The sequence below is a fragment of the Sitophilus oryzae genome, unplaced genomic scaffold (genome assembly GCF_002938485.1).
Source record: "Sitophilus oryzae breed Bouriz unplaced genomic scaffold, Soryzae_2.0 scaffold_1059_pilon_pilon, whole genome shotgun sequence".
NCBI classification, from domain to species: Eukaryota; Metazoa; Arthropoda; class Insecta; order Coleoptera; family Curculionidae; genus Sitophilus; species Sitophilus oryzae.
In genome coordinates, this window is record NW_022145681.1 from 2,429,239 (window position 1) to 2,442,116 (window position 12,878).

General features: G+C 30.0%; 1 protein-coding gene across 1 annotated transcript in view; it reads left to right on the plus strand.

The window, feature by feature from the left end:
* LOC115876632 (synaptotagmin-7) overlaps window positions 1-9,656 on the plus strand; it is a 656,049-nt gene extending 646,393 nt beyond the window's left edge. The window contains exon 8 of the mRNA XM_030892482.1: window positions 8,714-9,656. Coding sequence (XP_030748342.1) covers window positions 8,714-8,814 — 101 coding nt within the window. The 3' untranslated portion in view covers window positions 8,815-9,656. The remainder of the gene's footprint in view (window positions 1-8,713) is intronic.
* The last annotated feature ends 3,222 nt before the right edge of the window (window positions 9,657-12,878 follow it).

Consider the following 12,878-nt stretch of genomic DNA (forward strand, 5'->3'; position numbering starts at 1 on the left):
GCATGAAAATAAACCATAGTTTTCGAGCATAGGAAATTCGAGCGTTTTCTGTTAAAAGCAATATGGCGTCACAAAATTCCTAAAAATTTAAATAAAATTATTGATTGTCCGACTTTCGGATATTTCAATCTGACAACTACGTACATAAAATTTACCAAGAAATTCGCAAAAAAAAACATATGAATAGTCGATAATGTTACATAAATACGTTTAAAAATTTACAAATACAACTTAACAAGTATAGCTAGAGACGTGAGAAATATAAAATAACACGCGACCGGTGCTATCCCCAAGTCTCTTCCTATATTTGTTCAACTGTACAAATACTTTATACCCGACAATATGATCTTCCCGATCACAAAGCAACGTCACAAAAAATACAATTGCAGGGTATATACAAACATAACAAAAATAAAAATTAAAGTTGTCCACCTGGTATACAAGGTGGTGATAATTTCGATGCTCAACATTGACATCTCAGAAACTATGGGAGATAGCAATTCGGTTAAATGGAACAAAAGTTGCGTAATTAGAAGTTTCACCAACACCTACGAAGAAAACCCGGTATCTTGATTAGTTTCGGATTTATATAAAAAAAAATGAAAATAATACGTTTATTTTAAATGGCAATATCTGCAGAACTATTGTATCTATTGCAACGTATGTTGGTAGTTTTATGTTTTTAACCTGTACCAATTAAATGCCGCTTTCAGAAAATTTCTAAGCCTTCTAGATTTCGCACAACAACAGTCAAGTTTTTGTTTTCTTATGGCGGTCATTTTGAATTTTTATACTATTAGATAGAGCGAAAAAAAGTCTATACTGTGGTATCTAATTTTTATTCATTATTATGTAAATTCACAAAAAATTGATTTTTAAAAAAATTCAGTCTGCAATTAAATCAAAGAGATCCAGTCTGTCTTGGAAATCCAGTTGACACTTTATATGTTAGCAAATTATTTTTTGTTTATTCTATTAAATGTCAAATCTAGACGCACAAAACTTGTATAGTAGAGTTCAATACAGGTCAATACAGAACCTAAAATTTTATTGTCAAGAAGACTAGCCCATTGCAGACGTTCAAAAATATCTTATTTCGGGTCCGGTTTCTCTAATTAAATGAGGATTTTCTTTTGCATAATAATGTGATTTTTTTCTGTTAAATGTACCAGAATTTATAAAAATTCATCCCTCCATAATATTTTACAACCTAACCTAACACTTTGAACACTTTCCTTCTTTCGTTTTTGAACAGAACTCTTGAACACTTTCCTTTAACCGTTTGCAAAATTGTAGTCTTCTCTCGTGATCACGAGCATGTAAAAAAATGTAAATTTGGTACACATTTAAATTTAAAGTTGTGATATTTACATTTTTTAGATAATTTTCCCTACATAAGAATCACTTATACAATAGTCCCGACTTATTTTTCGGCTAGAAGTTTCCGGATTTATTTCAATCTGAGCTGGCACATTAATATCATTAATGCTTTTAAAATATTGCCCTCTTATTTTTAAAGCTACCAAAAATTGCTAAATTTCTTGAAATCCTTGCGAAAATAGTACGATGAGGTTGTATCCTTTCAGGATACAATGCTATATAACTTGCGCATGCCATATCGGAATTTCTATTATTTTTTAAGTAAACATCATACATATCTCGTGTTTCCTCACTTGTTAACATATTATTGACTGTTAATACACTTTACAAAATCTACTATAAATTTTTGTGTCCAGATTTGACACTTAATAAACAAAAATTAACTTGTTATATAAAGTGTCAATTGGATTTCCAAGGCAGATCTTTTAAGCGAATTTTTAAAAAATCTATTTTTTTTTAGTGAAAGATAACAATGAATAAAAAATAGATACCACCTTATAGATTTTTTTTCTCTATCTAATGGTATAAAGATTCAAGATGGCGGCCATAAGAAAATAAAAACTTGACTGTTGTGCGAAATCTAGAAGGCTTAGAAATTTTCTGAAAACGGCATTTAATTGGCCAAGGTCAAAAATATATCAAAAAAGTATCAAGTGTGGCATATCATTATACTCAGGAGACAAAAAGGCAGGTCCGTATTTACAAAAATTAAGTTGTCTGTATCTCATCAAATTATCAGCTAATTTGAAAATATAAAAGTCCTATCAGATAGCCCTAATAAAGTGGGTATGAGAATGTGAAATTAGTTTTTTGATTTTCTAAAAAGTAACGACAGGAAAAATTTAAATTGTTTTTCCAAAAAATCCGTTTTTTCCAAAAAACTCAGCAATCCTTGAAATTTTTAAAACTTTTTTGATGGCATCTTGCTGAACATCTCAAGGCGCATCTTTGCCCCAATTTAACCATCTTCGTATCTATTACGGTTTTCGAGATACCAATGCTCGAACCTCGAATTTGTAGCATCCTGTATACACACATTTTAGTGGGTACATATTAGTCCAGTCTTGCCAAATGCACATTGACCAAGCCTAGCCCCAGGCGGCAGGCTAACGTCTACAACTAATTGTGTTCTAATGCCTCTAGTCCTGCAATATATTCGTCGTGTGCAACATATCAGTGCGTATAAAAGATATGAGCAACAGTAAACTGATGGCATACTAAATAATTTCCTTTTTAAGTGAAATCGGCGAATAAAAACTATTTGCAAACATATTACGAATATAAGAACCCATTACAGAACAAAACTCGTAAAAACGGACGCTTCCGTAGAATAATTAGCTCCCTATGTAACGCAAAACTAGACCTTTTATTCAAAAAGAGAGATGATATAAAAGTCGTTTTGAATCCCGCATCCTCCGAACCGGAACGTATTCTTAATCATTGTGGAGTATGCATATTATAGCGCTTGACGCTTACATTTCTATGCCGGTCGCATAGAGCCGTAAAATTGCTCTAGAAAAATTTATATTCCACGCCACAAAAAAGAATGTAACGGAACTGAGGTCTCGCCTTCAATAGAATCAAAGACGCGGTGCCGTTCTTTTTTTCTACCGTATTTAGGTCGATCCTGATTTACATTAATCTAAGAAAGGGAAATTACTGGCATTTTAAATGTAAAATGTAAAATTAAAACTAGTATTGAGTAAAGCACTTTATCCACGTCAGTGAGTTAAGAACTTCTTAACTCACGCATTTTCAATACCGCACTCCTGGTTTATATGACTACCAAAGAGAAAAAAATATTTTGTAAAACATTTATTTTGCACTAAATTGGAAAAATTGTTATGAGTACCTACCATAGTTTGTGTACTTTTTTTTCGGTGCACCAATTTTTCATACTTAGAGAATGTATATTCATACTTCTGTTTCGATCTTGCTGGAAGCAATCCGGAAATGGCTCTAAATGCCTCTTCTTCAATGTCAGAGGGAATACTTTCCGAATCGCTCATTTTTTAAACTAATGACATCAATATTATTTACTGTCATATTGACATTGTCATGCATGGTGTTATTTCAACAAAGGTATTAAGGTAATTAATTTTTAGGATAGGTACCTATACAGGGTCCGGCAATAGTGCGTCGGGCATCTGTAGCTCCTAGAATAAAAAACTTGGGAATTTTGTTTAAGTGCAGACCTAAAGTATGTACGAGGATGTATTTCAGAAAAATATTTTTACTTCTATGGGGTGGCTCAAAAAAGCGTGAGTGGATCGGGATGACTTTTTTTAAATAGATATATTATTACATTTTTGGCTTCCTTCCAGATCACTTTAAATAATCCTATGATATGACTAAATGTTTTTCGATAGTTTCAGAGATATTAATAAATAAATAAAAAATATATATTTTTCAGCCTTTCATAAAAAAATTATTAAAAAATTCAAGAATTGTCCTGAAATCAAAACTATATTAGGTATTTACTTTAGATGGTATGCACTTACTTTGCTATAAATATTGTAATGGTAAATTATACAGGATGTTCAAAATTCTATGCCAAACTTTCTAAAATATAAAATAATTTTTCTTCGTTTTTTTAAATGGAACAACCTGTATATTATTTTTTCAGTAGATGGAGAATTAAAAAGTGAACATTTTTTGTATTTAAAGTATTTCAAAATGTTTAATGGTTTTGCAGATACACGCAGTATTATTTTATATGGCTTGAGAAAAATTATTGGGTGGCTTTGATAAAAATTCACTGTAGAAAATGCCATATGAAATATAAAACCGCGAATATCTGCGAAACAGTTATAAATTTTGAAATACTTTAAATACAAAAAATATTCATTTTTTAATTCTCCATGTACTGAAAAAATAATATACAGGGTGTTGCATTTAAAAAACACGAAGAAAAAATATTTTATATTTTAGAAAATTTGGCGTAAAATTTTGAACATCCTGTATGATATACGATTACTATATTTATAGCAAAGTAAATACAGACCATCTAAAGTAAATATCTAATATAGTTTTGATTTCAGGGCAGTTCTTGTATTTTTAATATATTTTTTAAGAAAGTCTGAAAAATATATATTTTATACAGGGTGTTTCAAAACAAATGCGAAAAACTTTAGGGGGTGATTCCTTGTTCAAAATAAAGTGTAGTTTGCTTTATAAACGTTGGATCAAAAGTCAACCATTAGGGAGATATCGCGGTACAAAGATGGCGGAAAAATAAGGTTTTTATTTTTTATCTTGAAAACGAAAAGAGATAGACTTTATGAAATTTTATGGAAGCTCTTACTTGGAAGATTACTGTTATGAAAACACACTTTCAGGTAATATTTTTACTTTTTTAAAATGAGTGGAAGGGGTTGAAATAAACTACCCCTATCATTCTTGTTAACGAAATTTAAAGAAAAATCTTATCAAACACATGCAAATGTTTTAATTTGGATAGTTTAGTTTGTTTAGAAACTTTTTTATCTCTTGTGTTTTTTTGATAAAACTCACCGATTTGAAATTAAAAAATAAAATGTAAAGCATTACATGTCAGGACAAAAAACATTTTTAGATTAAGAATCTAGTGATAATAACGATAATAATAATCATCTAGATAATAACGTGTTGCAGTACAGTAATGTCAAATAAAATAATATTAGGAACATCCTAAAAAGTAACAGCGGCCGACTAGATTTTTTCCTAAAAAAATTACAGCAGCCAACTAGATTCTTTATCAGAAAATGTTTTTTGTCCTGACATGTAATGCTTTACATTTTATTTTTTAATTTCAAATCGGTGAGTTTTATCAAAAAAATACAAGAGATAAAAAAGTTTCTAAACAAACTAAACTATCCAAATTATTTTTTTGCATATGTTTGATAAGATTTTTCTTTAAATTTCGTTAACAAGAATGATAGGGGTAAGTTATTTCAACCCCTTCCACTCATTTTAAAAAAGTGAAAATATTACCAGAAAGTGTGTTTTCATAACAGTAATGCTTCTATGAAATGTTATTAGTCTATTTCTTTTCGTTTTCAAGATAAAAAATAAAAACAATATTTTTCCGCCATCTTTGTACCGCGATATCTCCCTAATGGTTGACTTTTGACCCAACGTTTATGAAGCAAACTACCCTTTATTTTGAACAAGGAATCACCTCCTGAAGTTGTTCGCATTTGTTTTGAAACACCCTGTATATACAGGGTGTCTCAGATTTTAATCGGGAAAATTTAATAGACGATAGAACTTGCAAAAATAAAGCAAAAAGTTCATATCAACTTGTAAGTTTTAAAGCTTCCTTTTCGAGATACAGAGTGTTAAAGTTACTTAAAAAAGAAAACAAATTTAAGATATTTGAAAAACTATTTAATCGATTTTGGTATAACATGACCCGTTTATAATACCTACTATGGGACTTAATTTGATGTAATTAGATTTAAGTTTAATGGCCAGGGGCGGCGGTGGGGTATCACTGTTAAATTATTTTAAAGGAAAAAATAGGCATGCCACTGCTTTTTTAGAAGTTTAATATTATTTTTGGATTTAGTAATTAAAAATATTATTTTTTTGTCTCCTGACTTTTTTGTCTATCTTGCTCACTTCCTGCGAAAAAAATTAAATTCATTTATTCACTCCACCCTAGACAATAAATTAAATAATAATGGTTAGTTACAACAATTACAATAATTGTTCGAATTGTTAGACGTGTTAGATTGTGGTCGTTTAGGGCCAGCCGCTTGGCCATCTAGGTCCCCAGACCTTACCCCTCTGGATTTTTATTTGTGGGGGATAATAAAAGCAAAGGTGTATGAAACAGCAGTTAACACTAAGGAAGAGCTGATTTTTAGAATCCAAAACGCAATCAATGATGTCAAAAAAAATCCGGTCCAGATTTCAAGCGCAGTTCATTCCGTAGTTCGTCGTTGTAGAAAATGCGTTGATGTTAGTTGTTATCAATTCGAACAATTATTGTAATTGTTGTAACTAACCATTATTATTTAGTTTATTATTGTCCAGGGTGGAGTGAATAAATGAATTTAATTTTTTTCGCAAGAAGTAAGCAAGATAGACGAAAAAGTCAGGAGACTAAAAAATAATATTTTTAATTATTAAATCCAAAAATAATATTACACGTCTAAAAAAGCAGTGGCGTGCCTATTTTTTCACTTAAAATAATTTAACAGTGATGCCCCACCGCCGCGGCCGCCTCTGGTCATTAAACTTAAATCTAATTACATCAAATTAAGTCCCATAGTAAGTATTATAAACGGGTCAAGTTATATCAAAATCGATTATAGTTTTTCAAATATCTTATTTTTTTTTTCTTTTTTAAGTAACTTTAACACCCTGTATCTCGAAAAGGAAGCTTTAAAACTTACAAGCTGATATGAACTTTTTGTTTTATTTTTGCAAGTTCTATCGTCTATTAAATTTTCCCGATTAAAATCTGAGACACCCTGTACAGGGTGGGTCAAATTCGACGCTTTTAAATGGAAACACCCTTTTTTGTAGGAGATAGACAAAAACTATCATCGGTGTCTGGAGCTCATTTTTTGACAAAAACAAAATGGTGAAAACCGCATATCGATATCTGTTACCGTTTCGGAGTTACGGGGTGTTTTTCAAAAATATGCATTTTTAACAAATCGCTGTAACTTTTTTGCTATGGAAAATTTTGTATTTTTATGAAAACATTTTCAAAGCACCTTTTTACTTTAGAATTTAATGGTTTAAGTATAATTTTTTTAAAATTAATAATTTAAGAATTATCAACAGAAAATTTGATTTTTTATATGGGAGATCCTGTATATTTTTACTTTATTGAAAAGAATTTAAAATTACCTTTCCAAAAATATAACACACTTGATATTTTGCTCGATTCCTCTTCGAGATATAGAGTATTTAAAAAATTCGCCCGCTTTAAATAAGTAGGCTTTGAACGGCACCGGCTGAATGCAAAAAAATTCTAGCTGTTAGCAACAATTAATACGAAAATAATATTTGCTATGAGAGATGCAGAATTTTATGACAATTTAAAATATATTTAACCAACATCAACACATTTAAACTATATCTAATAACAATAAAAATAAGTAGCAAACCAAGACATGAGATTTTGTTACAGGTGTTTGACATATCGACCGTCTTCTGTTATGGGCAGACGGGGCAGTTTTTGAACATTTCTCGCGGTATTCATTAACTCAGTGGGGGTGAAAGATACCTTCTCATAACTGCTAAGTATTTTTAATTCTTGTCTAGATTATACGGAAGAATAAGGAACCTTTATTCTTCCGCAAATATATTCATAGGATTAGATCCATGGGTACTAAGTCAGGCGGCCTCGACGGCCAACGGCTGAGATCTTGGTTAGCTATCCAATTATTCTTGAAATTGGCTGCAAAAATTTGCTGATAAGTTCAGCGTTCAGAGGCGATGCGTCGTCTTGCTGGAAAAATATGTTTTCGAGTTCCATTAAAGGCATGTCATCAATAAGGGGTCCAAAGCCTACTAGTTAAAAGTGGCGAGCTTTTAAAAATTCTGTATTTCGAAGGGGATTATAACAAAATATCAAGTGTGCTATATTTTTGAAAAGGTAATTTTAAATTCTCTTCAGTTAATTAAAAATATATAGGGTGTCCCAAATAAAAAATCATTTTTTCTGTTGATAACTCTTAAATTATTAATTTTAAAAAATTTTTACTTAAACCATTAAATTCTACGTAAAAAGGTGCTTTGAAAATGTTTTCATAGAAATACAAAATTTTCCATAGTAAAAAAGTTACAGCGATTTGTTAAAAATGCACATTTTTGAAAAACACCCCGTAACTCCGATACGGTAACAGATATTGATGTGCGGTTTTCTCCATTATGTTTTTGATGAAAATTGAGCTCCAGACACCGATATTAGTTTTCGTCTATCTCCTGTAGAAAAGGGTGTTTCCATTTAAAAGCGTCGAATTTGACCCACCCTGTACATATATATATTTATTTATTAATATCCCTGAAACTATCCAAATATATTTACTCATATCTTAAGATTATGTAAAGTGATCTGAAAGGAATCTAAAAATGCAATAATATACAGGATGTTCCATTTAAAAAAAATCATATTATATAATATTTTCCTGGAATACATCCTAGAACATACGTTAAATTTACACTTAAACAAAATTCCCAAGTTTTTTATTCTAGGAGCTACAGATGCCCGACGCACTATTGCCGGATCCTGTATAAATATAAAAATAAATAAATGATCCATGACGCCTAATCTATTTAACTATAATAAAGATTTAATTTCAATATTTTTTTATGAATAATTAATCATTTTTAGGTAAGAATGGTTCCGGAGCATCCGAGACTAAACACTGGCAGGACATGATTACAAAACCAAGACAAACTATTGTCCAATGGCATAGGCTCAAGCCAGAGTAAAAAGATGTTTAAATGTGGTAATTTAATATTTTATCTAAAATAGCATACATTTCTATATATCTGAACATTCTTCTTCTACGTATTAGAATTGTTTTGTGTCTAAACTTAAAGTCAGTATTTTTTTAACAATATATTAACTAACACTAATCTAATTTTGAAACAACATCTAAACTTACTATGTTAAAATTTGTTAGACGTTAGACGTTAATATTTTCCAAATATATAAATTGCCAAACTATATTAGGTATATAGTATGAATCTGAACCAAATATGTGGTCGATAATTTTCTAGTCCTGCAATATATTTTTTTCAATGATGATAGTTACGTAATACTAATGGATATTATGTAATTTATTTAGTTGTTAATATTCTCTGCTCCTTTAGGCCGTTCTTATTTATTACTTTATTACTTACTCAAATATCAAGTCAAGAAAGATTTGTACTTAAACTAAACCTAAGTAATTATCTTAAAAATATTAGTTGCCGTCAGGTATAATTACTATAGCTTATATTTTTTGCATTATACAAAAATACAGGATACCTACATAGAGATGGTCTCTATCAAATTAATCATTATTTAATTTTATTTTAAAAAATATATTTTGACTACTTTGTTTTTCTTTCGACCATGTCACATAATGTTCATTGTGCTGTTAGATTGTATGTTCTTGGATATTAATTTTTGTCAATTCTTTTGTGATATACCGTGCTGGCAACTGTTACTTTTGGGTCGGTATTTTATTAAGTCGGAGTGGGAGAAATGCGACGATGTGCTGTGGCGGCGTTGCCGGTACGCCTTTCCCTATCAAGTAAAGTAAAATCACGATCGCAAACGGCTTATTTTTAAACTTTTTTTCGAAAAGATAACTAGATAAAATCATTAGATATGTTTCTGCGCATCTGAAATCAAATTATAAGGATGTCGTTAAGGTGTCCATTTTTTTATGACGATCACTAATCGCGATAATTTAAAAACTTAACTTTTTTAACACATAACACGCCATAACTTAAAAACCACTTTAGATATTGAGACATTTTTTTTTATTTTGAAGATCGGATCTTTTACAATATGTTTAAATAAGAAAAATTCGATAAAGTTGTTTTTTCCCTTCAAAAATTTTAAACAACCCATCCATTTACTTTTAGTGCATAGCAATTTTCAGCAATCGTGTAACATTTTTATTTATAAAGATTTTCAGATATTGTCTGCGAAGAAAATATAGCAGAAATATTAAGAAAGTTTTTGAAAAAACTACAATCAATTTATTTCTAATAGATTTCGAGATATCGATTTTTGAGTTCTAATAGCGCGACCACTGTCGAACACCAACTCAATTCCACTTATTATTACCAAAAATGCGAGTGTTTCTAACTTGCACTTAATAATGTTCAAGATATAGGGAAAATTACAACAACTCGTTAATAAATAAACAAACAAAGTTCATGAGACGTAATTAAATCGTGAAGCTGAACGCATAATGTACACCTTTCCCTAGAACTTTAAGTACTGACAGAGGTACCGATTGGGTCGGCCGCTCGACTGCGACGAATCTATATCCCTTTCTACGTCTCTTAGCAATATGTGCACAGTTTCTCGGTTTATTTCATGCCTTTGGCAACGTGTTTACTGTTTTCTCTTTGTTCGGTATATTATAAAACGTATTGTACTCTTCTTACATACGGAAATCTCGACCCAAGACTAACCTTTGCCAGCCCTTAGTATAATACTGATATAACTGTATTGCTGGTCAACTTGGACCTAATGTCGCAAGAAAATTTAATTCAAGAATATATCGATACAAAGTTCAAGAACTTGAAATTTCCGAGAATAGGTAACATTTTTGTTATATAAGTATAAATTATTGTTGACGGCAGACTATTCTGTACAGTCAAGAAGTAGTTTATTTCCTAGAAATCGACATTCTAAAAACTAAATAAATTGTAATATTATCCACTAGAGAACTTTAACAATAAATGTAGATTTGTTTTTTATTGTAAAACTTACATTGTAGTAGGTATATAATTTCAACCAAAATAAATTAAAGCTATAAAGTAAAAAAAACAAATTACAAAAAATTGTATTCAATAACCAATCACTATGTAGTAGACTTCAACAGGTGTAGTGTGCATATTAAAGTACTGGCTTTGACTTTAGAGTAGGCTAAAAGTGTTGTATTGTCAACTTGTGTCATCAGTCTTAAGAAAACTATTTCTTAGTAAAATTTACTCTAAAATCTGTGAATGTCATAAACATTCTTTAATGTGGAATGTTGAAATAAATTAATAGATATTAAGAATGAAAAAAAATGTTATATACAGAATGAAAATAAGTATTACTTTCTTAAAAATTCAATAGGGAGCTAAAATCATATCAGATAATATATTCAGTCATATATATCGTGAGCGTAAAATATTAATATAAAAATTATTTTATGTGAAAGGTTATTGTTCTCAACTATCACACATTTATAGTGCTAAGTTGTATAGTGGACATTATTGTTTTAAATTTTGAAATACAGGGTGTCCCAGGCTGAGCGTGCATTAGAAGTTTCTAGAGAACCACAATATCTAGATCAGAGATTTTTTTGCACATCATTGTTTTACAACGAGATCTATCGATTAAAAATATTTTCAGTATGACAGCAACTTTCTTATATTAAATGGGTGCCCCCACTTTTTATTACATACTTAAATTCTCTGTAATATTCTATGAATACTGATGTTAACACTCTATACCTACCATTAAAACCGTTTTTGAGAAAAAAAATATTTAAAATTTTTGGATGAAAAAAATTACCTGTCAAAAAAAATTGTATAGCCTAAAAGTCAAACTTACTGATTACCACAGCCACTATGACATAGAAAGAAGACATGTGGTTATCTATTTTAAAAATTAAATTGTTCAATGTCATATAATAATGGCGGTAGCTGTCATGGAATTGAGCGATTAAAAAGTTATCATAAATCATTTTTTCGAATGGAAACCCACTTTTTTATTTCACTAATAAAAAGGTTTTTCAATTCGTTACTTTCTAGCTATACATGTTCCTATACCTAAAATAAATCGTTTTTAAGTTATTTAAGATTTAATTTGTAAACGTATATTTTTCTTGATTTTATCTAGCTTCCTTTAACATTAAGTGTCAAACGGTCAGAAAATTTATTTCCATCTGTCAGAAAACGAATTATTTTAATTTCCTATATTACGTAAATACTGCTTGTCCCCTTAAGAGTTTAAAAAGTGTATTTATAAAAACATATCTCGTATTTTCCCTCTAGCTTTGTTTTTAGTGATATCTAATAGTTGATATTATTAATAATATTCCGTACGATAAAAAAAAAATAGCGCAAAGTTGGCTCGGAAATGATGCTGCTTTTTGAACAAAACGTCACAATATGAAAGGCCAGATCTATTGTTTTACATCACTTGACGTTTAAAGTCATAGGCTACTGGTTAAAATCAAGGAAAATATACGCTTTAAAACTAAATCTTAAATAACTTAAAAACAATTTATTTTAGGTATAGGAACATGTATAGTCAAAAAGTAACGAATTGAAAAGCCTTTTCACTAGTGAAATAAAAAAGTGGGTTTCCATTTGAAAAAAATGACTTATGATAATTTTTAAATCGCTCAATTCTATGACAGCTGCGGTCATTATTATATGACATTCGAACAATTTAATTTTTGAAGTAGATAGCGACATATTTTCTCTTTATGGCACAGTGGCAATCACTATATTTGACGTTTAGACTATACACATATTTTTGACAGGCAGTTTTTTTCGTTCAAAAATTTTAAATATTTTTTTCCTCAAAAACAGTCAATGTTAGATATAGAGTGTTTAATATCAAAATTCATGAAATTTTACCGAGAATTTAAGTATGTAATGAAAAATGGGGGTACCCATTTAAAATAAGAATGTTGCTGTCAACTTCCGGTATATCCGGAAGTGCCCGTTGTGAAACTATGATGTGCAAAAAATCTCCAAGCTAGATGTTGTAGTTCTCCAGAAACTTCTAATGCACGCTCAGCCTGGGACACCCTGTATAGTAGTATAGTATT